Raw genomic sequence first — 26755 nt, forward strand, 5'->3', positions numbered from 1 at the left:
TAATTTTCATTTCATTGTTTATCAAGAAATGTATACTACTATCATATCATTTATATCAACTATTGAAATTCAACTAATTTGCTTCATATTCACAACAATTTAATCAATATTTTAATGACTCGTGGATCACGAGATTATATATTAGTATATCGACTTTATTAATTATATATACTGGCATATATTCAAGGAGATCAATATATATATAGATGCAGTTGTTTGTAAATGGATCATAAACTCTCACCTTCTCTTCTCAGGTCAACTCTCACTCTCTCATCTGATAATAGTTTTGTTGAGTACTTTGATTATAAAACAACTCGTGTTCCTGTAATTACAGGTAACTAATATTCGTAAGCAAAAGATATGGCCCAAAAGGTGGAAGCACAAGGAGGAAATGGAGGAAACCAATGGGATGATGGATCGGAACACGATGCAGTGACCAAGATTCAGGTTGCAGCAGGCGGGAGCGGCATTCAATACGTTCAGTTCGATTATGTCAAGAACGGTCAAACCGTTGAAGCACCTCTTCGCGGTGTCAAGGGCCGTAGTATCGCAGCTGATCCGGTACTTATACACTTTCTTTGCCTATATATATGTTTCTTAATTAGATTTTTCTTTGTTACAGCTAGATCACCGTGAATGAAAACAGTATCAAGATTAGATATTGCCATATGAGATCAAACATTGTTAAGGGAATGCTTAGACAATGTTTTTTTTTGTTTTGTTTTATAAGTTAGTTGACATTTCGATCTCGATCGATCTTTGCAGTTTGTGATTGACCATCCAGAGGAGCATCTTGTTTCTGTTGAAGGTTGGTATGACCCTGCAGGTTTCATTCAAGGTCTTAAGTTTAAATCCAACAAGAAGACTTCTGAACTTATTGGATACGATGATGGTACTCCATTGACTCTCCAAGTTCGAGACAAGAAGATCATTGGCTTTCATGGCTTCGCCGGAGACAATCTTCATTCTCTTGGAGCTTACTTTGCTCCATTACTAACCTCCACTCCTTCAGTTCCCCCGAAGAAGCTTGAAGCTAAGGGTGGTGATACAGGGGCTGTGTGGGACGATAGTGCTCACGACAATGTTAAAAAGGTGTATGTAGGACAAGGCCAAGATGGTGTAGGAGCCGTCAAGTTTGAATACACAAATGGTTCTCAGGTGGTTATTGGAGTTGAACATGGGAAACCTACAATGCTTGGCTACGAAGAGGTATGCTCCCCAAAAATGAAAAACAGATTATTGGTTTTCTCCCTTGTTAAAGCTATGTGGAACTAGCTTTAATAATTAATTTATTGCGTGCAGTTTGAGCTTGAATCAGATGAGTACATTACATCCGTGGAAGGCACTTATGACAAAATCTTTGGGACTGACAGTGCAATAGTGACTATGCTTACGTTCAAGACAAACAAGAACAAAACAGCTGGACCCTTCGGGCTTGAAGGTAGCACACCGTTTGTATTCAAGGAGGAAGGTTACAAGATTTCCGGGTTCCATGGACGAGCTGGTGAGGTTGTTCATGCTATCGGAGTTTACTTAGCTCCAGTAGGCACCATCCCTTTGACTCCTGCAGAACCAACCAAGAAGCTAGAAGCAGCTGGTGGTGATGGAGGAACTTCATGGGATGATGGTGTTTACGATGGCGTTAGAAAAGTGTCTGTAGGACAAGCCCAAGATGGTGTTGGAGTGGTTAAGTTTGTGTATGACAAAGGAGCTCAGGTTGTTGTAGGAAATGAACATGGAAAAACTACAATGCTTGGATTTGAAGAGGTACACACACTTAATTACTTCTTGGCTTCTTCCTTTCTCTTTTCTCTTTAAACTATGACTTTCTTTTTCAAAATCAATTTCAATTGTTTTTTTTTGGGGTGCTCCTTAAAATTGCAGTTTGAGCTTGACTATCCAAGTGAATACATCACGGCAGTGGACGGCACCTACGATAAAATCTTTGGGAGTGACTCAGCGGTCATTACCATGCTTAGGTTCCAGACCAATAAGCAAACATATGGTCCCTTTGGGATGGAAGCTGGCACACCCTTCGTACTCAAAGAGGAAGGCCACAAGATCGTTGGTTTCCATGGAAGCGCAAGTGATCTTCTTCATAAATTTGGAGTTCATGTCCTTCCCATCACCAACTGATCATGGAGATCTTAATTTGTCACACTTTGTGTCTCTCTCTTGATGGTCTTTGAAATTTGAATAAGGTGATTCTACATTCTCTGGTTTCTGTTTGTTTCCTTCGTCAGTGTTTCAAGTCTTTTCTCTTGATTTGTGTTGTTGTTTTGTGTTTGATAGATTTGTGATCCATCTTGATAAAGGAAGTTTGTTCAAATTATTTATCTAGTTCCATAAATTATGTATTTGTTCCAAATAAACAAAAGGGTTAAGATCACAAAGAGACAACCTCCTTTATCAAGATTAACAAGAAACACAGACATACATGCAGTACGATCCCTGAGACAAACCAAAAACCACAATACACCACACAACTCCATATTTTAATGTACAAGGGTTTTAAGCGTAATAAATTATCAGGGAAGCATTAATATCTATGCCTAAACTCTATGTATACAAATCCGTCCTTTGCATTCAAAAAGTTATACAAGCATCAAAGTTCATACTTGATCAATTGTTCATCTATGCTTCTTTCAACATCAATTTTCTGTTCATCTATGCTTTTTCAAGTATTCAAACAAACATTTTTAGTGTTTGAAACTCTTTAAGATCTAACTACGTGATCAATCAAGTTTCTTTTTTTTTTATCAATTAAACCTAATAGAAAAAAACCAATTTATAGATCCCTAACTCAACATCCTACATCTGATATACTATAAATTCCCTTTGAAAACCCTAATCCAATATATGGTTTTGTTTCTTGTGTTCACGATTCTTAGTTCTTACAACACCTAATGCACAGTTAATATGGACCAAATCAACCATTTTTATTAAGATCTATCATATATATATTAACATCAAGGGCGGAACAACATTACAAAAGAGATAATGCTTTAAAACACTTGAAACATAAACAAACAGAACATAAAAGGTAAAATTTTATTAAAGATATTTCAAGAGACTTATTCATTGGAACCAAAGAGAAAGATGTGATGATGATCAGTTAGTGATTGGAAGGACATGGACTCCAAACTGATGAAGCAGCTCACTTACTTTGCCATGGAAACCAACGATCTTGTAGCCTTCCTCTTTGAGTTCGAATGGTGTGCCAGCCTCAATTCCAAAAGGAGCAGAGGTTTGCTTGTTAGTCTTGAACCTAAGCATATTTATGACCATGGCATCACTCCCATATATTTTATCGTAGGTGCCTTCAACAGCCGTTATGTATTCACTCGGATAGTCAAGCTCAAACTGCAGTTAAAGGAACCCAAAACAAAAAAAATAAAATAAAATTATTGGTATTCAAATGGCATAGACTCGATCTGATCATTACGAAATTGGTTTTAGGAAAGAAAAAAATTATAATATAGTTTGATAGAAATCAAACAATAATTAGTACCTCTTCGAATCCAAGTAATGTAGTATTTCCATGTTCATCTCCTATAATTTCCTCAGAGCCCTTGTCGTACACAAACTTGACGACTGATATACCATCTTGGGCGTGTCCTACATATATCTTTTTAACGCCATCGTAAGCACCATCGTCCCATGCAGTTCCTTCATTATCACCAACTGCTGGTAGCTTCTTGGCAGGAGACATAGGAGTTGTTTCCGTAGCGAAATACGCCCCAAGAGCATACAGAACCTCGCCAGCACGTCCATGGAACCCAACAAGTTTGCCACCGTTTTTTTCCTTGAGTAAAAACTTTTTTTCGGTATCCAATCCATAAGGAGGAGATGTTTTCCCTTTGGATGTATAAAAGGTAATAGATGTGATGACGTCGGAGTCATAGCCAAAGATTTTGTCGTAGGTCACCTGCACTGCTATGATGTAGTCGTCTGCATCGACCTCAAACTGAAAAAGAAATTTAAATAAAACCTCTCGTGAGTAAGGAAGTTGTAATGGATTATCTTTATCTAGACCGTATAATAGGTGTGCATTGGTCTGGTTCTATTTAGCAAAGACAAGATAGGAAACAAAACTTGTTAAAAGAAAAAAGAATAGAAGCAAAACTGTTTAATAGTGTGTATTACCGTTTCGATTCCAAGTAGTGACTTCTTTCCATGTTCACCTCCTTCCACCTCCTGAGAATCCTTCTCGTATACAACGTTGATAAACGACACACCATCTTGGCCTTGGCCTACGTGCACCTTTCTAACGCCGTCGTGAACACCGTCATCCCATACATCTCCACCCACACCTCCTTGTGCTTCCACCTTTTGAGTCATCTTTTGCTTGCTTTTGAATAAGTCCTTAAATTACCTGTATAACAACGAATTAATAAAGTTGCCTTAAACCATATATACATTCTACATAAGTATGATCAGATGAGAGAATGAGGGATCAGATAACCTGATAGGTGATAGAGATAGAGATTCTAGTTATTCATTTACGTAGAGTTGCATGTGTATTTATTGACGTCCTGGAATATAGGCCACTAATTACGTAATAGATTTATAGAAGTCTATTTTGTTTACTCCACGAGTATTTAAAGTATTAAATTGTTGTGGCTTGTGGATGTGAAGCAAATTGAGTTGAATTTAAGCAAAAATAAATGCTGTCATCGGATGTTGAAGCACACAAAATTCAACTAACTCATTCTATACGAAAAAAAAAAAATGCGATTTTCGATTTTTCTTTCTTTTTTTTTACCATGAAGTTTCATTTTTACTATATGTATATATAAATAGTTATGAATAAAACCATTTCAGAACTCAGACGTTGTTGACAGCGAAAAAAATTATGAGTTGTAATATTACAACCTCGCGCGCGTACATCATTGCGTGCGTGAATGTAGCAAAGAAGGATTTGTGCGTAGGTATCTCGTTTGTCTCGTGACGTGAATATCGCGTGAATCGCGGTCTTTAATCAAATTGAGGATATCAAATGGATAAGCGTATACTAATTCTTGTTAGAAACAACATATACTCCTATAAGACGTTAACTGTTGACAAAAAAAAAAGACGTTAACTTTGACGTTTACGTCGACACTAAACTCGTTGACGTGGTGTGCTGGCTACGCGGGTTATTTAAGAGGGGTACATTATAAACATTTAATATTCCTTTACAAATAAAAAAGTATTTTTTTTGAAAATTGAAAAATGAATTATTCATTTCTCAGTAAAAAAAATATCATTAGAGATAATCTTACTTAAAGAGATAAACATTAAACACCCCCATCCCCATAATGAGCCACCCCCCAAAAAAAACACATCCTTTTAATTTCTAAGCACATGTAAAAGAGAAATACAATTTTGCCAATAAACTCATTATAAGCTCACTTAAGTATGTAGGCCTAAAAATACGGCTAGTTTTTAGCCAGTACTAAAGTTTAAGCCCGCAAAATTAAATATTCAAGACTTCAAAACTTTAGTTTGTAAATTTGCGTGTTTATCGCCCCTAATCCTTCTAGGAACAAACTATCCTATAGTTTTTCAATAAATTGGACCATAAACCCGTCTAAAACAAAACAAGATCACATTCATAGGATTACAAACAAACTCAACTAGTTTCAAACAGAAACATGAAAACCAAAACAACTTATTCAAAGGACACTAGAGACATAAACATATATATATAAAAAAAAAAACTTCAGATGACAACTTTAGAAGACACATAAGACAGATAACTTATTAGATGGATTCAAAGACAAGATGACATGGTCAGTTGGTGACGGGTAGGACATGAGCTCCAACTTGATGAAGCACCTCATTGGCTTTCCCATAAAACCCAACCATCTTGTGGCCTTCCTCTTTGAGTTCGAAGGGTATGCCAGCTTCCATCCCAAAGGGATTAGATGTTCGTTTATTAGTCTTGAACCTAAGCATGGTGATGACCGCAGAGTCACTTCCAAAGATTTTATCGAATGTGCCATCAACAGCCGTGATGTATTCACTTGGATAGTCTAGTTCGAACTGCAATTGAATCCAATCAAAAATATTCAATACTGCTTGATAGAAAACAACTAGTATACAAAGAAAATAAGGATCCGGCCTGGTCCAAGAAAAATGAAGGCTTTTGGATAAATAAATAAATAATTGAGCTCCTTTCTTAAAAGATATTGTTAAAAATATTTTTGGCAATTGTCTAGTAGTAATTTTTTTTTTTTTAAATGGTCATAGACTCCTGGGCTATATTACACACTTGCCTTATTCATTTAGTTAATTGGTTATAAAATGGAAAGTCCACAATTTTGATGAAAAATGAGCAATATATAAATAAAAATACCTCTTCGAATCCGAGTAGAGTCGTCTTTCCACGTTCATCTCCAACAACCACTTGAGAGCCATTGACATACTCAAACTTAACCGCTGATACACCATCCTGGCCTTGACCGACATACACCTTTTTAACACCTTGGTGAGCACCATCGTCCCATGCAGTTCCTTCATCGCTGCCAAGTGCTGGTATCTTCTTGGCAAGAGTCAACGGAGTTGAACTAGTCAACGGAGCAAAGTAAGCTCCAAGAGAATGGACATAGTCTCCGGCAAACCCATGAAAGCCAATGATCTTCTTGTCTTGAACTTGGAGTGTAAATGGAGTACCATCATCGTATCCAATGAGTTCAGAAGTCTTCTTGTTTGATTTGAACTTGAGACCTTGAATGAGACCTTCAGGGTTATACCAACCTTCTACAGAAACTAGATGCTCCTCCGGATGGCTAATCACAAACTGCATGTAGAGTTCCAGATCAACATGTCAAAAACTTCGGAAAAACAAAAACGAAGACCAAGGGTTGAGGAAAAAGTATAGAAACCGGATCAGCTGCGATACTACGGCCCTTGACACCACGAAGAGGGGCTTCTACGGTTTGACCGTTCTTGACATAATCGAACTGAACGTACTGGATGCCGCTCCCTCCTGCTGCAACCTGAATCTTGGTCACTGCGTCGTGTTCTGATCCATCGTCCCATTGTTTTCCTCCTTTCCCTCCTTGTGCTTCCACCTTTTGAGCCATCTTCTTGTTGCTTTTTGATCAATCTTATGAGTTACCTTTAATTGCAAAAGGAAATGATTCAACAATTAACCAAAATTTGCATAATTGTTATTATTATATGACCATAAGAAATAAGAGGATAAGGGAGCTGACCTTCAAGTTCAAACAGAGACGGTGATCTATCCAAGTGAAATGTAATGTGAATTTATTGATCTCTTGGAATTAGCCTTAGATCCGCATACAGGCCATTAATTAGTACGATTCGAAACAATAATCTATAATTTCGTGCTCCACGAGGCATATTAAATTATTATACCAAAAAGCTAAAAATATCTTATACTTATATCTTTCGGCCGACTCATGTACAACTTTTCATCAAAATATGTGTATGTTTGGGAAAAACCGAAAAAACCCACTATATTGGCAAATTTCTCATGTTTTTGTTGGGTCATTTTAGTGACTTATTTATCTAAAATAATTGACAAAAAACTGCGTCACATAATCATTACTTTTTTCAATAATAATTATTTGGTATTTCAATAATCAATATTACCTACTCATTGCTTATTTAATATTACTAGGGTACATATTTATAATTTTTAAGTACATATATAGTTAATTAAAGACTTTACCTTGTAATCATCTAATCATCATGCATACTATAACCCCTATATTTCAATTAGACAAAATAAAAATAAAAATTGAGATATGAAAATTAAAGATGCAAACAGCAGACTTTGATACTTCGAACCATAACGATAAGAAAACCATATTAAAACTCAACCATAATCAGAACGTAGTGAAGTCATACAAAACAAGACTTTATTCGTTTGAACCTCCAACAACAAAGCAATGAACATTAAACAGACTCAGTTTTCGTTGAATAAATACAGAAACAAATAAATAAAAATAAAACAGAAAAACCAAGAAATGCTTAAATTTTTTTTAAAAAAGGATATGCTCAAAGGAATCATTGAGAACGTTTGTAAAAGAAAAAATAACTACGGAAAGCAACATTTTTTAAGAAAACTATATCTTTGTTAAACCTAGAAGTCGAAAGGCTCATCTAGTTTGTGTTTACACTGTTACTATTTCAGTTCAGAAAATAAAGTGTTACTATTAGTACTTTTATCGTAGTTTTGAGAGTAGAATAGTTGATGTCACTGGAAAGAAAGTAAGAAACATCACATTTGATCTCCTGACCTCGAAGTAGAGGGTGTAACCTTAAGACAAAGATCACATTTCGTGATTAGGACAGGTCACTGGAGACGACAGAGTATCCAAACACCAACACAAACGATACTTTATTCAAAGAGACAGGAGTAAAGGACAAACTATTCTTAAACAACATAGTCACATAGTTAAAAGGGACTAGAAGCAGAGGAGCTCTCAAAGCTTAAGACTTGGTGATTGGAGAGACATGAACACCAACTTGATGAACCATATCTCCAGCTTTACCATGGAATCCGACGATCTTATGATCTTTCATCTCCAACACAAACGTTGTGCCTCCATCGAGCCCAAACGGTGGAGATGTACGTTTGTTTGTCTTGAACCTAAGCATCGTCACAACTTCAGATTCATACCCAAACTTTCTCGTAACATCCCTCCACTGATACGATGTACTCATTTAGAGAGTCGAGCTCAAACTGCAACAAAAAGAGAAAACAAAGACCCGTCAAACTTGGATCTCAAGAAAACGTTATTTGGTCAACTAGAGAACAGAGCACGAACCTCCTCTGTTCCAAGAAGTGACTTCTTCCCATGACCATCTCCAGATATAAGCTTTTTGCCACTGTCATACTCAAACTTGACAAAAGCCACACCAGAATCACCTTGTCCCACATATATCTTCCTCACATCTTCATAGAAACCATCATCCCACGCAGCTCCTCCATTTCCGCCTTTTGCTTCTAGTTTTTTAGCCGGGACAGGCACAGGAACTGGCGCAAAATGTGCTCCGAGTGCTGCGAGGCCATTGAGAAGAACACCGTTCCGTCCACGGAATCCGACAAGCATGTGATCTTTCACTGCTAGGATAAATTTCGAACCAGAGACTCTTCCAAATACAGGAGAGTTTCTTCCCTTTGATGTTTTGAAAGTTAGCGAGGTGACATCACCACAAATACTATAAGTCCCTTCCACTGATGTAATGTATTCACTTGGAGAATCCACCTTAAACTGCGAAACAAACTCATAAGCATTCTCATAAAAAAAGGTAAAAGCTTGAGCAAAAAGCTAATTTGTAGATATTACTAATTACCTCTTTTGGTTCTTCACTAATCTTGCCATGAGAATGCATTACCGATGTGGTTCCTTTAACATACTCGAACTTAACATAGCCTATGTTGCCACTGCTAAGTCCAACGAAGATTTTGCTTACACCATCGTAAACGCCATCATCCCACGCAGCTCCGGCTCCACCATGAGGTTCTAATTGCTTTAGAGGAGAAGAAGACGCAAAAAAGTGAGCTCCTATGGAATCAAGAGCAGAACCAGACCTTCCATGGAAACCGATAAGCTTTGCTCCACCTTTACCTTCCACCACAAAATCTGTGTGGAAGAAAGCTGGCTTACCAAATGTGGGAGATGTTCTACCGTGTGATGTCTTGAAGGTAAGTGTCTTCACGATAGTTGTGTTGTATCTCGCAACATCGCTATAGGTTCCCTGAATTGATGTGATATATTCGTCTGGATAGTTAAGCTCAAACTGGAACCCAACAAAAGGAAAAAGAAAAAACAGAGCAGTTAAAACAGAGCAACATAAAAACAGAGGATGTTAAACAAGATGATTATGCAGAGTAATATATGTTTGAACCTCTTTGAGTATTCCGGTTACACTTCCGTGCATTTGTGTCTCGAATGTTCCGTCTTTCTCGTATTCAATTTTGATACAGTCGACGCCGTTTTGATTTTCCCCAACAATCACTTTCTTCACACCTTTGTAACCAAAAACACCATCGTCGAATGCATCTCCCTTGTTACCACCAAAAGGTCCCACTTTCTGCGACATTTTTTCCTGCAACTTTCAATAAAATTTACAATTAAACCTTAACTTTCAATACAATTTTATTATCTCTAAAATGTTCTATCGCAACGAGAAAAAAGGTTTAAACATTTATGTTGTGCATACTACTAAATGCTACTAAATGTCTAAATCATTTGGGCGGAAACTAAATATATTTTTTTAAACGATAATAACAAGGGCGCGAAATTTACAAGCTCTTTGAGATTGTTGATTTACGTAAGTTTATAGAGACAAATAATCACTGATATAGTAGATCCGAGAGACTTAAGAAAAATAAGAAAATTAAAAGTGGGAGAAATTAAATTGGTAGAAAGATATTTGCAAGCTCAGGATTTCTTAGCTCTGATTCAAGTAAGAGAAGTGATGCATGAGTGTTGGGGATATACATATGTATATATATATTGACACTCTCTACTAGTCTCTAGTACGGACCAAACCCAATATTGGTTTTCTTTTACTACGATGATTTTTCTTTTACTATTATTACATTGATGCATATTTTACTTTCTTTTTTTTCATTCTTTTTTTTTGGGAAACTTTTTTATAGTATACTTATCAGTTTTCTTCTTCTATCACTATACTACAACGACATTTTTTTAATAATTATTTTCCATATTTGTTGTGGGCTATAAGTTTAGAGATTATTTCATTTAATAGAAAGTTTTCTGTATTGTGAGATACCAAATAGAAATGTAAAGAATGCTCTGATTCTAGGTTGTAATTGATGCAAGAAATTGGTTACATTCCTTAAAAAAAAAAAAAGTTGGTTACACACGTTATTAGTACACGTGAGACAAATGCTCCTCATATTCCTCTGGTTTTTTTTCTTTTTTTTGGTGTGCTTGTTGATCTTTTTACAAGTATTGGAAATTAAATATATAAGAAAAAAAATAACATCAAAATCAAATGGATACCCTATGAAGATTTCCTATAAAAGAGTGTTCTTAAAGTGATGAGTCTAATGACATACATGTTATAACAGTAAAAATAATAAAATGGCAGAACAAAAAAAAATGCATAGTAGAGCAATACAATTATACAACACTAAGTTTAAGATGAAATATTGGTTTTAAAGTAATCTTCTATATCCTACAAAAATATTTTAGTAAATGACTATTTAATTAGATAATCTTTGAAAATTTTATAAAATAAAATATGATTTTAAGAGATTACAAGATTCTATTTTAATTTCTCTGCTTTTCAACCTTTTATTTTAGTGTTTTTGATAAATACAGTAAATAGTAAATCTATGAAGAAAATACTTTTTGCAAGGTGTAACTAATTTTACCAGTGCAGGGCATTTAATTTGGTAACATAGAAGAGTACTGAAAAAAAAAAAAGATAAGTAGTTACCAAACAGCTAAGATATGTCGTGACTTGTGACATTATGAGTAAGTGACAAAGCAAAGAATGGCATGACTTACCTAAATACTTCACGCAAGTACGAAGTCGTCGCGAACAAATGAATGCATGGGTTTTACTTCCACACACCAGTCAAGAATTTTCTCTTCATGATTTTTGTGTGTTCGTTTGATTAGAGAATAAAAACACCATCACCCAAAAAAAAAAAAAAACACGAAGGCATATATATTGACAGAAAAATAGATACGATTGGATGGTTGTGTTTGTTGTGACTTTTATGTACCTATGAAATAGACTATGACTTTGTAGCCGGTTATTATAATCGTAGAGAAGTAACAAAGACAGAGAGTAAGTGTTATTAACATTCAAACTTGCAACATCTTAAACCAGTTTCAAGAACACATCCATATTCTCATTGGTTTTTCGTGTTCTCCCATCTTAAAACTATAGAATATATGTTTCCTGTAAGATTCTAATCAGTAGAGACTTTGTCAGATCATTTGTTTCCAAATTAAGAAGTTCACAATGTTATAGAAGTTGATTCCTTTAGGTAAGCATGGTTGTATAATTGTACTTGTTTTATATATATACAAAATATGTGATCACCTTTGATAGAGACAAATCTTATTAATTATACTCGATTATAAGGAAACATTGAATCTCTCTAAACCTTCAACACGTGAAATTTGATGTGCCAACCGTCAAACTTTTAGGGTAACCCTGGAGGTATATTCTTTATTTTATTTTTTTGGATATGTGAGGATCTTTGATAGAAAAACTCTTTTATATACGATTATAGTGAAAGAAAGCCCAAGTCCCAACGTGATTCATATGATCCATCGTGTTAGTTGAAAATTGAAATTAGGGTTTGAGTTAATTTTACATACATTTTTTTTGGCAACAGTTTCCCACAACATTTTTGTGTTTCGAGATGCATTTATTTTGGAAATACCAGGATAATTTATAATTTTGGGTTGAGTTTGTGTTACACCAAAATAAGCCATGTAATTAAAAATAAGTCATGAAATTAAAAATAAGTCTTGCAAATATGTCTACCTTTTCGTTCGTTTTGGCCAAGTGTCCAATTTTTTAAAAAGGAGAATTCTCTAGTTTATTTAAAGGGGTTTTTAATTGTTTTTTTATGTTAAGGGTTTTATCACTTCTCAACCGCCCGGAGTAGGATTAGTGTCGCTTTCGCGTATATACAATTGATTTTATTTATGAATCGTAAACGCGTTATCGGAGCACATCCCATCGTTGTTCATTTAATTAAGCTAAAGCTATGACTCTCCGTTCTTGTCTAGTTGTCTGTCTTTTTTTTATCAGGTGATTCCTTGAAAGAAATAAGCAATTTATTGTTTTTTTTGTCTACAAGCAATTTATGTTTTAAACATGAACCATGAGAAAACACAGAAAAAAACGAAAAAAAAAAAAAAAAAACAGACACACTTGTTGGAGGTGGGCTTAGCACCCCCAATTAGCTAGGCCCATCTTGGACAATAAAACCCACAGACTAAGTCAACAGAAACCCAGCCAAAGTCAACGAGCCCGGTCAGCATGGTCCCGCCAAATCGTTATCATTGCGACGCCGATCTACAGTGCGCGGAGCCGAGCAGAACCTGACACGTGTAGGGGCAGTTCGTCTACAGTGACCTAAGCACGTAAGTAGCTCGGCGAAAGACCATCATCACACGCCGCGGAGTGGTTCGGACGTGCGGCTCCAGACGCCATACCCGCGAGATGCGCTGAAGCTGCCACGTCGCCCCGATTTGGAGTAAACTCGTCTCCCAACTCCCGCTATAAATACTCCTCGTAGATCATTTATGAGGGGGACCGGGAAAATTATTACTCTCTCTCTCTACTTTAATACACTTGTCTCTCAACCGAGCTCGCTGTAACGAAATAAAAAGCACCGAACTGGATCTACTCCAGACTTAGTTCGAAACATCAGTTGTTATCTCATTGCAAACATCCCTTACGTTTCCGAGCTGACACTTTCTTTTTCCCTTTAACTAAATCACTCTTATTATACGAAAATCTCACCCCGAAACCATCTCTAATCGTTCTCATAATCTATTAAGCATACTTAGTGATCTAAAGGATTAACAATTGGCGCTAGAAGGAGGGGGAAGTTTAGAGATTTTCTACACGCACAAGGAAGATTTGGAAATGGCAGGAACACCGCCCTCAACATCAGGAATGTCAAAATCATCACCAGCGACAGCCAAGTCGACAACCACGACACCCGCAGCACTCACGTCGCCTTCGTCGGTTGTCAACCCTAAGGAAGCCGCCGTACCAACAGAGACCGGAATGCCTGCACCGCAGCTACCAGCACCGCCGCTCCCCTTGGAGTCCGAGCTGGAAAGCAGCGCTCCCCATCAAATCCCGGAGGCAATAGCATTACCCGCGAGTCCGAGACATGTCATCCTGCAGGCCCCAGCCGAAAGGACCACTCCGGCAGCCGGAGATCACGCCCTGGCTCCTCTGCTCCATTCCTTGCTCGACCGAATGGACGAGATGACCCGCCAAACTGACCGAAGGTTTGCCGAGCTCACGGCAGGGCGCGGAGCCCACACAAACCAACCAGAGAATCCCGGGTCCTCGGTTGAGCGCGACCTCGAGGAAGCTCACCGCTCAGAAGTGCTACTCCTGCAAAGGAACCTCTTCGGTGACTCCCCAACCGAGTCAGCCGGACCAAGTCGGAGATCCACCCAATTGGCAAATCGCTCGGCCGAAATGCGCCCTCTGCATTCCAGCCCGGAGGCGTTCCGACACATGGCCGCAGAGAGAGACCGCGACGCGGAGATCGAGGCCATCAAGGCAAAAATTCGCGAAATGAACTCCAAGGTCCATCGAGCCACGAGCTCGGCCCCAGAAATAGATCGTGTCCTGCAGGAGACGCAAAACACACCGTTCACGCACCGAATCGCCTCCACCCCTTTCCGCCACGTCAGCAAAGTGAAGCTCCCACCTTACGCCGGAGATACCGATCCCACGCAGTATCTAACGGCATTCACCATCGCCATGGGACGAGCTCACTTCACGCCCGAAGAGCGGGAGGCCGGACACTGTCAACTCTTCGTGGAAAACCTGGTCGGCCCCGCCCTGACTTGGTTCTCCAGGCTGGAGACGCACTTGATCGATAGCTTCAAAGCGCTCTCGACCGCTTTCCTCAAACATTACTCCATATTTATCCAGCGTTCTGCTTCAACTGCCGATCTCTGGGCCTTGAGCCAGGGACCGAAAGAATCCCTCCGGTCGTTCATCGAACGCTTCAAAGCGACGGCCTCCCGCGCCTCAGTGTCGGACGAGTCCGCCATCCCAGCCCTGAGGAAAGCCCTCCACTTCGACTCGGCTTTCAAGGACGAACTCAAGCTCAACGCGCCGCACACTCTGGAAGACGCATTACACCGCGCCGGGCTGCATATTGAAGTCGAGGAGGAGAGGGCAAGTCTTAGGAAGCTCGCTTCCCAGAAAAATCCACCTCAAAAGGAAAGGGCTCAGGACGAATACCACGAACCCCGCCAGCACTACGATGAGGAATATAGGGGCAGGCAGGCCGCAACTTTTCTCATCAGCAACGCGCCGACCTCGTGTCCCGTCGAAGAAGCTGCAGCCGTCTTCCGCGTAGACAGCCCCCACTGTGCAGTCGATACGCAGTACAACCGACCTGGGATGGCCGCACCCAGCTCATCGCAGCAGTATTACCAGCAGCCTCTCCCATCTAACAAATGGTATCGCACCATCGAGGCACCGCCGCCGGTCCAGTCGCCGCCCCCGGCTCAGGTCGTCCAAGAGCGAGCCGCCGCTCCTGCTACCAGAGACAACCAGGCGTTCTGCGAGTATCACCAACTGAAGGGGCACGCAACCGAGCAGTGCCGCAAACTTCAAGAAGCTCTCCTCGCTCAGTACCAAAAGGGGGGAATTAGAGTCCCCGACCAGCAGCAGCCGCGCGGCCGAGGTCGTAATGATAACCAGCGTCGTCAAGACAACCGAGTTCAACAAGATAATCGCCGCCAGCGCTCCCCATCTCGCGAGAACGATAGGGTCCAGCCCGTTCAGCAACAACGGCAACAGCAGGCCGCACCTCAGAGACAGGCGTCCCCACCGCCGGCTCGGACAATGATCGGAATGATCATGGGCGGTCTCCTGTCCTGCAACGACTCGGTTCGCTCGATAAAAGTCCACGAGCGGAAGTCCACCCCGACAGAGAGGTGGGTGGCAAAGATCAGAGTAACCAACGCTCAAGACACAAGCGGTAGGGGAATAACGTTCTCCGAGGAAGACGCCGAGGGAGTCGACCAACCTCACAACGACCCCCTCGTCATCCAAATTCGCGTAGCAGATTGCGACGTGACTCGGGTCCTTGTCGATACGGGCAGCTCGGTAGATCTCATCTTCAAAGAAGCCCTCAAGAAGATGGACCTACACGGCGTGGAGATGAAGCCAACCCTCACTCCCCTGACCGGCTTCGCAGGAGATACAATCACATCGATAGGGACGATCAAGCTGCCGGTCTACGTAGGTCGGGTGACAAAAATAGTCAAATTCACCGTCGTCGACCGTCCAGCCATATACAACATCATCCTCGGTACTCCTTGGCTGCATTCGATGAAGGCGGTCACCTCGACCTACCACCAGTGCCTCAAGTTCCCCAACCAGGCCGGCACATTCACAGTCCGGAGCGACCAAAGGATCTCGCGCTCATGCTTCATTATCGAACATAAGCTCCGCAACGCCGCCCGCACTCAGCTCTGCGCCACAGTAAGCCGCAACGGAGTCCCTGCCTGCAACATCGTAGGACCCGAGCTCCCAGGGGAACCGAGCCAAGCAGATCATCCTCTCCGAGATCTCGTTGTCCAGGTCAACATCGACCCCGGTCACAGCGACCGCTGCGTCGGCATCGGAGCCGACCTGAAAGAAAGCATCAAGACCGAGCTCATCGGGTTCCTCAAGCAGAACGTCTCGAGCTTCGCCTGGTCAACCAGCGACATGCCCGGCATCAACCCGGCCATATGCAGCCACGAACTGAATGTCGACCCGACCTTCCGGCCTATCAAGCAGAAGAGGCGAAAGTTAGGCGCCGAGCGCGCTCAAGCCGTGAATGACGAGGTGGATAGGTTAACGGCAGCCGGGAATATCACAGAGGTGAAATATCCGGATTGGCTCGCAAACCCGGTCGTGGTAAAAAAGAAAAACGGCAAGTGGAGAGTCTGCGTGGACTTCACCGACCTCAACAAGGCCTGCCCGAAGGACTGCTTCCCCCTTCCAAGAATCGACCAGGTCGTCGAGGCGACTGCAGGGAACGAGCTACTCTCTTTCATGGACGCCTTCTCGGGCTACAATCAAATCTTCATGCACCCCGACGATAGGGAGAAGACGGCATTCATCACGGACCGTGGAACCTACTGCTACAAGGTCATGCCGTTTGGGCTCAAAAACGCCGGAGCCACCTATCAGCGCCTCGTGAACAAGATGTTCGCCGACCAGCTCGGACGCACAATGGAGGTGTATATAGACGACATGCTCGTTAAATCCATGGTGGCTGGTGATCACGTCGATCATCTAAAAACGTGTTTCAAAACTCTGAACGAGTACGGCATGAAGCTCAACCCCGCGAAGTGCACTTTCGGTGTCACCTCAGGAGAATTTCTCGGTTACGTGGTCACCCAGCGCGGGATAGAGGCAAACCCGAAGCAAATCCAAGCCGTCCTCAAACTGCAGTCACCAAAAAGCACCCGTGAAGTCCAGCGTCTCACCGGAAGAATTGCCGCCCTCAATCGATTTATCTCGCGATCCACCGATAAATGTCTCCCCTTCTATCAACTACTCCGAGGAAACAAAAAGTTCGAATGGGACGACAAGTGCGAGCTGGCATTTCAGCAACTGAAAGAATACCTCTCAACTCCACCCGTCCTGGCCAAGCCCGAAGACGGAGAAACCTTGTACCTGTACATCGCCGTGTCCACCTCGGCTGTAAGCGGTGTCCTGGTTCGAGAGGACCGAGGAGAGCAAAAGCCGGTTTTCTACGTCTCTAAATCCCTGGACGGAGCCGAGAGCAGGTACCCGACCATGGAGAAACTGGCGTTGGCCGTCGTAACAGCAGCCCGGAAGCTCCGCCCCTACTTCCAATCTCACACTGTCGCCGTCCTAACCACACATCCTCTGCGGACAATCCTTCACAGCCCGAGCCAGTCGGGTAGGATGGCGAAGTGGGCGGTAGAGCTCAGCGAATACGACATCGACTATCGAGGACGGACCGCTGCGAAGTCCCAAGTATTGGCAGATTTCCTCGTCGAACTCGCTCCCGAGCTAACCGGCGAAGCACCCGATGAGAAATGGAGCCTTCACGTCGATGGTTCGGCCTCAAAGCATGGCTCTGGCGTCGGCATCTGCTTGGAATCACCGACCCACGAGGTGATAGAGCAGTCATTCCGCTTAGCATTCCAGGCATCGAATAACGAGGCGGAGTACGAGGCCCTGATAGCCGGCCTGCGACTGGCAAAGGAGATCGGGGTCAAGAAAATCCAAGCGTACTGCGACTCCCAGCTCGTCGCAAACCAATTCAGTGGCGAGTATGAAGCCAAGAACGACCGCATGGAAGCCTATCTCAAGGTTGTCCAAGACCTGGCCTCCGAGTTCTCCGAATTTCATCTCACCAAGATCCCCCGAGGGGATAATACTTCTGCAGACGCCCTAGCCGCTCTGGCCTCCACCTCGGATCCCACTCAGCGCCGAGTAATCCCCGTGGAGAGCATCGATTCCCCCAGCATAGAGCTCCCGAAGGGGATCTGCCTCATCAACGATTTTCTCGCCGGTGACCCAATCGAAGAGCAGGATGTCCAGGACGGTGAGAACCTGCCACCTCCCCCGCCCGAGCCCATCAAACCAGATTGGCGACCTGACATCCTGTCATATATCATCAGCGGGACGGTCCCTGACGACCGCTGGGCAGCTCGGAGATTAAAAAAGAAAGCCGCCAAGTATTTCCAGTTCGACGGAAACCTATTTCGGTGGAGCGAAACTGGCGCCCTGCTCAGCTGTCTCCACGGAGACAAAACAATCGACGTTATGAAGGAGATGCACGAAGGCGCTGGAGGAAGCCACTGTACCGGCCGAACTCTCGCACTCCGGATCCGTAACCAAGGACATTACTGGCCAACAATGGTCGAGGATTGCAACAAGTTCGCAGCCCGGTGCGAAAAATGCCAACGCCACGGCCCCATGATCCATTCGCCCACCGAGCTACTCACCACGGCATCACCGCCCTACCCATTCATGCGTTGGGCCATGGACATCGTGGGACCGCTGCCAAGATCCCGCCAAAAGCGTTTCCTCCTCGTCATGACGGACTACTTCACCAAATGGGTCGAGGCCGAATCCTACGCCCGGATCACCGCCGAGGACGTCCGCAAGTTCGTGTGGAAGTTCATCATCTGTCGCCACGGTCTACCCTACGAGATCGTCACGGATAACGGCGCCCAGTTCACGTCGATCATTTTCGAAGACTTCTGTGCAAAATGGAAGATCAGGCTGAGCAAGTCAACCCCGAGGTACCCACAAGGAAACGGGCAGGCCGAAGCAACGAACAAAACAATCTTAGACGGCCTCAAAAAACGGCTAGACGAAAAAAAAGGTCTCTGGGTAGACGAGCTTGATGGAGTCCTTTGGTCTCATCGAACCACGCCTCCGCGTGCAACAAGACGAACTCCATTCAGTCTGTCGCACGGCATGGAAGCAATGGCCCCCTCGGAGGTCGGACTCCCCACAATCCGCCGCTCGATGCTCACACAAGACCCCGACCTCAACAGCAACATGATCCGCAGCGAGCTCGACTTCGCCGAGGAGGACCGCGACCAATCATTGCTTCGCATGCAAAATTACCAACAGCTCGCCTCCAAGTATTACAACAAAAAGGTCAAAGGCAGATTCTTCACAGAAGGTGACTTAGTTTTGCAAAAAGTGTTCGAAAACACAGCGGAATTAAACGCGGGCAAGCTCGGAGCCAACTGGGAAGGCCCCTACCTCATCGCAAGAATCGTCAAGCCCGGAGTGTACGAGCTCGTCACAATGGCAGGCGACGCAATCCTGCGCTCATGGAACGCGGCCAATCTCAAGCGATTCTACTACTAAGCCCATCTCGGCATTAAGCTCCCGTCCTCGAAAATCCAAACCTACCAATGTAAAAATAACCGAACTACGACTGGCTTGATCCCTTCCTCGGAAGGGTACGTAGGCAGCCCAACCCGGGCACAGCTATTATTAATAAAAAAAATATTTCTCTAAAAATCGGCTTCCGAGCTCATATATAGCCGAGTCCTTACTCGCATCTCTAAACACACAAACCACGAAAGTGTTTCAGCCGAGTTCCGACTCGCATCTATAGACACACAAACTATTAAGTGTCTTTAGCCAGATTCCGATCTGCATCGCGCAACACACAACCTATAAGTGTTTTCAGCCGAGCTAGCTACTCGCACTCACAATACATTTTCTGACATATAAGCCGAACTCAATTTCGCATTGAACAGAACTTAAATTTTCCAATGAATTTCTATGTACAAACGGCACGAGGCCTACATCAGAATCTTGGCACCTCGGCCTACAACCCAAAAAAAAAAAAAAACAAAAGGGGGGGGAGAGAGCTCAAGCTTCATCGGTACGCAGGTCCCTAGCATCCTCCGGGCTCAGCATCCGCACGTTCGTCCCGAACTGACCGCGAAAAGGCCGGGTCGATTCCGCCGCTCCACCTCTCCCTCCTGAGGACGGTTCAGGGTTCGAGGAGTCCGGCACGGGAGGCTCCACGCCTTGGCCAGGCATCGAAGACAAAGTCGACGCCGCCTCGGGAACAGCTGACGTCTGCTCGGCACCGGTCCTCTCTACCACATATACGGGCAGAGCAGCCTCAGCACGAATCACTAGAGGGGCATCATTTGGGAGGCAGAGATCGTCCGGAGTAAGATCGGGATAATCAATCCTCTCGAGCTGGGCCCTAAACTCGGCCTCGTCACTTTTCAGCTTCTCTAGGACTTCCGGAGGCGGTGTCAATCCATATACATCCTTCAACCTCATGAGGCACTCGTGCGTCCCCACCACCTGGCTCAGAAGAAGCTGTACCGGCGACTCCTTCTCCCGACCTGACAAATGAGCTCGGATCTTGATCATCTTCGCCTGCCACTTACGCTTCCTATCCGCTTGCGCATTCGCGATGCGCGCGTTCTCCTTGGCGAGATGATCCTGGGCAGCCTTAACCTTCCCGTGTAACCGGATGTACATATCCGATACCCGCAAGGACTCAGCCTTATGATGATCCCTCTCCGAAGAGAGTATCCTGATCACGTCAGACGAACTGGTCACCCGCGCCTCGAGATCGGCAGACTTCACCCTCTCCGCATCAAGCTCGGACCGTAGCGTATCCCGTTGTACGGTCGCCTCCCTTGCCGCCTCAGACGCGATGGAGATCTGCTCCTCCAACCCCCTCGATTTCGCTTGCTCCTGCTCTAGGTCAGATCGGAGCCTTCCCACCTCAACCGAGGTCTCCCTTAGCGCGGCGGAGTGCGCTCTCTCTTCTGCCAGCTCCCGCTCTAGCGCCCGAATCCTCTCCCCCGCCAAGGACTGCTCCTGCTCGAGAGTCACCACTTGGTTTGCCGACCTGACGATCTCTTCTTGAGCATCGTCGAGCCGCTTCTCATAGCCCTCGCATATGGCGGTCAGACAAGCTCCGGCCTGCACAGAATACATATATTCAATCATCTGGAATAACACAAATAATACAGTTGCGAGATCCCGAACTTACCCGAATCAAATCCCGCGAAGCGATCTGAAAGTTCGCGGATACAGCCAAGTCCTCCACGGAGCGGTACGGTTCCTGCCTCCCATGTGACGCTGCATAGATAAGATCGGCGCACTGACGCTTATCGCAGTGGATGCTCCGACCTGCTTCGCGATAGCTAAAGTCGAAGCGGTTATCCTCCTGCAGACCCGGTTCATTGGTGGGCATCCCGGGTGCCCGCGCTCCGGTCTCCCCTGCCTCCCTCCGACCCTCGCCCTCCCCACCCTCATGAGGTTGAGAAACAATCTCACTATCACCCCCACCGGGCAGATCGTTCCTGTCCATCTCGGCATCCCCGCCCTCGGGACCAACATCGTCCCGACCTTGTTGGCCCCAAGTACCGTCGCCACCGCCCTCCCTTTCTTCCGCCGCGAGGTCGGTCACCGCGGTACCCTCGACGCCCTGCTCCCCTCTACCTTCCGGAGAATCAGCCCCTTGAGATCCAGGGACCCCACCTTCTTGTTCACCAGGCTGCATCGGCCCCGGCTCGGACGTCGCGTCTTCCGCATCCCCAGTCCTCCGTCTCTTCGATGCCTCATCCGGAACGACGCCGTCTTCCCTTTCCCTCTCGGCAGCCGTCCTCCTCCTCAGCGCAGGAACGTTCTCCGCCTCCTCATCGACGGAAGCACCAGAATTCGGGACGGTCGGCGTGGGAATAAACGTAGCCGCGTACGAAGGAATTGTGAAGCGGGAGCGACCTGAGAATAACGCGTCAACCCACAACACCATAGTAACCAGCTAAACAAAAAAAAAAACGGTAACTCACCAGGCCTCAAAGCAGGGGTCGACATCGGCGAAGATGCGGGTGGAGTAAGCAACGGAGCCGACAGCGGAGCTAACGGAACCGGCGTCGACCGTGGGGTTGGAGCGGACGACCTCGCCGCGGAGCCCGGTCTCGGCACAGATGAAGACGCACCCGCTACAGCGCCCGACGTCGTCCTCCTAACAGATGCTTTTTGGGGCGCGATCGGCCTCGTCCGAGCTAAAGACGGCGCGGTCCCAGCGCCTTGCCCCGACCGAGTCTCACCCGACGCCGGCGGACCAACCGGCCTCCTCGGTGCCGTCGAGGACGTAGCACCGGCTGAAGAAAAATTCCGCGGGCGGCCTGCAACATAGTCCCATTCATAAAAAAAAAAAAAAAAAAAAAAAAAAAAGGGAGGAAAGGGTTAGGCCTTTACCCGACGCCATCGTCGCAAACGCCACCGCCACCCGTTCGGCAGAAAAATCCGCCCACCTGCGTCTCTCCACCGACCTAAGCTTATCAAGGAGCGGCTCGTAGTCCCCTACTTTGACTCCGTCTCGGTGCGAAACTACAAAAAAAAAAAAACAAAAGTAAGGAAAAACAGAAGGCGCCAGTCCGGTCAATAATGTTCACTTCGGCAACTTACTAGGAGAAAAATTCCAATCAGATCGGTACTTCCGGCCCGGAACGAGACCGGCAGCTTCCTTAGCCCGCACGAAAAAATAACTCCGGTCCCAATCGCCAACCTTGCTCGGCTTGTTCGAAGTGATATTCAACCCCGGCCTGAAGGAAGCGTAATAAGAACCCGAAATGGCAGGGTTGTTCTTATGATTGATAATATCCTCGAAAAGGTCGAGCGTCACATTGACACCAGCCTCCGACCCCAGAGTCACCAACACAATCATATTCTGCACCGTTGTCGGGCAGATCTGCGAAAACGCCAAATCCCTTCTCCGACAGTACGAGACAAACAGGTCGGGAAGAGGAAAGCGCAGCCCGCACTTCGTAAAATAAGCCTCACACAGGCATACAAAGCCGGTCGGAGGACGCCAAGGACGATCATCCTCGGCAAGAATCCGGATTTCGACGTCTGAAGGAAACCCGCACCCAGAAATCATCGCCGATACGGACTCCGAATTACTCCAGGTCGCCGACCCCCCGTCCGCATAAGAAATCCGAGGAGTCTTCGAGACTTTGGATTTCTGAGGTCGCGAAATCGGATCACCACCTCGACCACCGGGCTCGCCTCGCCGCCTACCACCGCCTCTCGATGGCCCGGTCTGGGGTGCCTTCCCTTTAGCCCGGTGGACGATCGGAAGATCGTCCCCCTCATCTTCCGCGCGGGAAGGGGAATCCGTATGCTCAGAACTCGGCGCCGGCGAAGAGCTTTCCGGAAGCATCTTGTCACGCTCCTCACGAGACCCAGATTCGGTCTGAGACTCGGCCGAAATCCCATCAAAGATGTCTGCCATCACGGAATGCGAAGAATCGAAAACGAAAAAGAGAATGAAGAAGAACGAAATCGAAGGAGCAAAGAGGAGAAATGTTTCGTATAATTCCTCGTTCCTGTTTTCCACGTGAAAGCAAAAGTGAAAAGAAGAAAAAGGGAAGAGCATTTAAGTAGAAGGGAAAAGTGATCAATCGGAGGGATGATCGACACTTGGCAAAACCCTAATGATGACGCCGCTTCGGTACCCTCCTCGAGACGCGCAGAAATAAAAAGCAGCAATAAACGTCCCTTTATGTCCCCGCGTGCCGGTCACGCGCGGGAGCTCAGGGGTTTTCCGCGGGAAACCCTCATCCTTTCCCCGCCTATACTAAAGCACGAGGGAGTTCGCCCTAAAACCCACTTAACACCGACCTGAGACGGGCCAAGCTAATCAACACCACGAGTCCAGCGCATTTGACAACCTCTCACACACCGAACTGGGGGGGCCTATTGTTGGAGGTGGGCTTAGCACCCCCAATTAGCTAGGCCCATCTTGGACAATAAAGCCCACAGACTAAGTCAACAGAAACCCAGCCAAAGTCAACGAGCCCGGTCAGCATGGTCCCGCCAAATCGTTATCATTGTGACGCCGATCTACAGTGCGCGGAGCCGAGCAGAACCTGACACGTGTAGGGGCAGTTCGTCTACAGTGACCTAAGCACGTAAGAAGCTCGGCGAAGGACCATCATCACACGCCGCGGAGTGGTTCGGACGTGCGGCTCCAGACGCCATACCCGCGAGATGCGCTGAAGCTGCCACGTCGCCCCGATTTGGAGTAAACTCGTCTCCCAACTCCCGCTATAAATACTCCTCGTAGATCATTTATGAGGGGGACCGGGAAAATTATTACTCTCTCTCTCTACTTTAATACACTTGTCTCTCAACCGAGCTCGCTGTAACGAAATAAAAAGCACCGAACTGGATCTACTCCAGACTTAGTTCGAAACATCAGATGTTATCTCATTGCAAACATCCCTTACGTTTCCGAGCTGACACTTTCTTTTTCCCTTTAACTAAATCACTCTTATTATACGAAAATCTCACCCCGAAACCATCTCTAATCGTTCTCATAATCTATTAAGCATACTTAGTGATCTAAAGGATTAACAACGCTGATGAAGGAAGGATCATATGAGATCACGACCTTCTCTTATCGAATCACACACACAAACGAACAATCGCAAACGATTATCATCAAACGACGTTTTAATTAAAGCGTTTAAGCAGAGTCAATCCCGTAAAAGTAGAGATCATCAAACCGGTCATTGGTCTGAGCTTTCCCACCATGCATAACCAGCCCTTTCTTACCAGCAATGGTCCCAGTTGTGGAGGCAGACCATCCCCTGATATTAGGAGTCTCTTCACCTAACTTATCCAACCTCTCCCATTTCAAAGTCACTGTATCCAACGCAAAAGTCCCACCGATCAACTTTCCTGGACCCACGTGAGCTTGTGGGTCCATAGCAATCTCACCTCCAAAGATCACAATGTGTTTCCCAACAACTGCACTAGCGAACACGCTCCTCCCGGAAGGTTTCTCACCGAATGTTTCTACTTGTGTCCACTTGTCTTCAACGGGATCGTAGTAATGAACATCATCTACTTCACATCCGTTGAATCCATAAACCACCCAAACCTTCCCTTGCACCACTTCGAGCCCGGCTCCTCCTCTTATGCTAAAGGACTCTCCCGGAGTAGCACACTTCACCCACTTCTGATCAACGATGTTGTAAGCGTCTAGGGTTTTGAGCCGTTCCGTGGCACTCACTCCACCGAAAACATAAACGTTGTTCTCATCGGCTGCCATAGAGTGGAAGCTACGAGGAGTGGGTCCTTCTTCGAGAGGAGTCAGCAGTTTCCACTCGTTCTTCGTCGTGTCAAAAGAGTAGAAACCGTTGTATTGTCGGGAAGCGTCTCGGCCTCCAAAGACATAGAGGGTTGAACCAATTGACACCATACAGACGCCTAAGCAAGAGAGGTGGGGAACGTCTCCGGTGGCTGGAGAAATGGACCAAGTCCTGGTCTCGAGGTCAAAGACGTAAAGTTCTTTGTCTATGGGCTGATTTGGTTCGAACTCGCCACCAAATGAGTAAATCTTGTTTCCTACCTGTGCTATGGCATGTGAGCATCTTAGCCTTGGACCGTCTCCTTTTTGCTCCACCTTATAAATTAATAATATTTTGTTAGTTTCTTCTGTTAAAGAGATTTAGATTCTGATTAGTTGCACGAGGAATGATTCCAGGATTCCCGCATGTTTTAAATAAAGTAAACTTTTATTTTTTCACTTATTCCTCTATTCTTCATAAATATTTTCTTATTTTTGATTGTCAGTGTTTGAAAATAAAATAAAATAAGAGATTACTACCTTTACCCACTTTCCAAGCAAGTCAGGAGTGGAGGGAAAAGAAATATAGGCTCCAAGGGAGTGTAGAACATCGGTAGAACGTCCGTGAAACCCAACGATTTTGCCACCTTGTAGAACAAACTTTATCCCTGAGACCATTCCGAATTGCTGAGAGGTTTTGCCTTTATATGTCTCGAATTTAAGTGCCGTGATGATTTCTGTGGTTACCCCATAAACTTTTTCATGGTAACCTTCCACATACACGATGTAGTCATCTGGATCAACCTCAAACTGCATGGGGAAACAAAAAGAAAACAAATAAGTAAAGACCCTTTTTTAGCATAAATATATGTATATTGATATTAGTACCTCCTCAGCTCCTAGCAATGTCTGCTTCCCACGTTCATCTCCAACAACCACTTCAGAACCATTGACATACTCAAACTTGACGAAGGCTATACCATCTTGTCCTTGCCCTACATATACTTTTCTAACACCGTCAAATGTGCCATCGTCCCATGCCTCTCCTGCCTCACCACCCTTTGCTTCCAGCTTTTGGGCCATCTCTTTTGCTTTCTTTTAATTAATCTGTTATTACGAACAGAGATTGTTAATTTAGTAACAATTATGATTAAATACTATACAAACTACCATTGTTTGGGAGACAGATAGAGAGAGATGTCAGATGTGGAGAAAGCTGACCTGAGAAGAAAGTAATGATTTTGTGCCGTGATCCATTTTGGGAGATTGCATGCGTATTTATTGGCACATGGAAATACACGTAGACATATTTCTTGCAATACTGTATTATCTCGTGATCCGCGAGACACTAAAAAATTAATTGATATGATTTTTGACTTTTGACTTCAACTGCTACGCTTATAGTAGGAATGATTCTCGCTATAG

The 26755-nt window shown here is 44.7% G+C and overlaps 5 protein-coding genes and 1 pseudogene across 5 annotated transcripts; 2 read left to right on the top strand and 4 right to left on the bottom strand.

Annotated features, from left to right (window-relative positions):
* The first annotated feature begins 196 nt into the window (after positions 1 to 196).
* Positions 197 to 2334, top strand: LOC18025142 (PYK10-binding protein 1). Its single transcript, XM_006406772.2, has 5 exons — positions 197 to 254; positions 335 to 561; positions 766 to 1209; positions 1303 to 1767; positions 1885 to 2334. Exons 2-5 carry the CDS (start codon positions 361 to 363, stop codon positions 2134 to 2136), a joined length of 1362 nt encoding a protein of 453 aa, XP_006406835.1. The 5' UTR covers positions 197 to 254; positions 335 to 360; the 3' UTR covers positions 2137 to 2334.
* Positions 2335 to 3111: 777 nt separating this feature from the next.
* Positions 3112 to 4496, bottom strand: LOC112088822 (jacalin-related lectin 32). The gene is made up of 4 exons (XM_024159059.1): positions 4466 to 4496; positions 4147 to 4375; positions 3512 to 3967; positions 3112 to 3363 (listed from the first exon to the last, which is right to left on the bottom strand). The coding sequence occupies exons 2-4, from the start codon at positions 4339 to 4341 to the stop codon at positions 3112 to 3114; spliced, it is 903 nt and encodes a 300-aa protein (XP_024014827.1). The 5' UTR covers positions 4342 to 4375; positions 4466 to 4496.
* A 1079-nt stretch (positions 4497 to 5575) lies between these two features.
* On the bottom strand, positions 5576 to 7273 carry LOC18024365 (PYK10-binding protein 1). Its single transcript, XM_006406773.2, has 4 exons — positions 7203 to 7273; positions 6870 to 7105; positions 6341 to 6784; positions 5576 to 6027 (listed from the first exon to the last, which is right to left on the bottom strand). The coding sequence occupies exons 2-4, from the start codon at positions 7068 to 7070 to the stop codon at positions 5776 to 5778; spliced, it is 897 nt and encodes a 298-aa protein (XP_006406836.1). The 5' UTR covers positions 7071 to 7105; positions 7203 to 7273; the 3' UTR covers positions 5576 to 5775.
* Positions 7274 to 8317: 1044 nt separating this feature from the next.
* Positions 8318 to 10077, bottom strand: LOC18025144 (annotated as a pseudogene).
* Positions 10078 to 13608: 3531 nt separating this feature from the next.
* Positions 13609 to 19575, top strand: LOC112088926. Its single transcript, XM_024159474.1, has one exon. It carries the CDS (start codon positions 13609 to 13611, stop codon positions 19573 to 19575), a length of 5967 nt encoding a protein of 1988 aa, XP_024015242.1.
* Positions 19576 to 24465: 4890 nt separating this feature from the next.
* Positions 24466 to 26584, bottom strand: LOC18024364 (nitrile-specifier protein 2). Its single transcript, XM_006406775.2, has 4 exons — positions 26552 to 26584; positions 26219 to 26437; positions 25871 to 26140; positions 24466 to 25666 (listed from the first exon to the last, which is right to left on the bottom strand). The coding sequence occupies exons 2-4, from the start codon at positions 26411 to 26413 to the stop codon at positions 24725 to 24727; spliced, it is 1407 nt and encodes a 468-aa protein (XP_006406838.1). The 5' UTR covers positions 26414 to 26437; positions 26552 to 26584; the 3' UTR covers positions 24466 to 24724.
* Positions 26585 to 26755: the final 171 nt, after the last annotated feature.

This window comes from Eutrema salsugineum, unplaced genomic scaffold (assembly GCF_000478725.1).
Source record: "Eutrema salsugineum unplaced genomic scaffold, Eutsalg1_0 scaffold_13, whole genome shotgun sequence".
Taxonomy (NCBI): domain Eukaryota; kingdom Viridiplantae; phylum Streptophyta; class Magnoliopsida; order Brassicales; family Brassicaceae; genus Eutrema; species Eutrema salsugineum.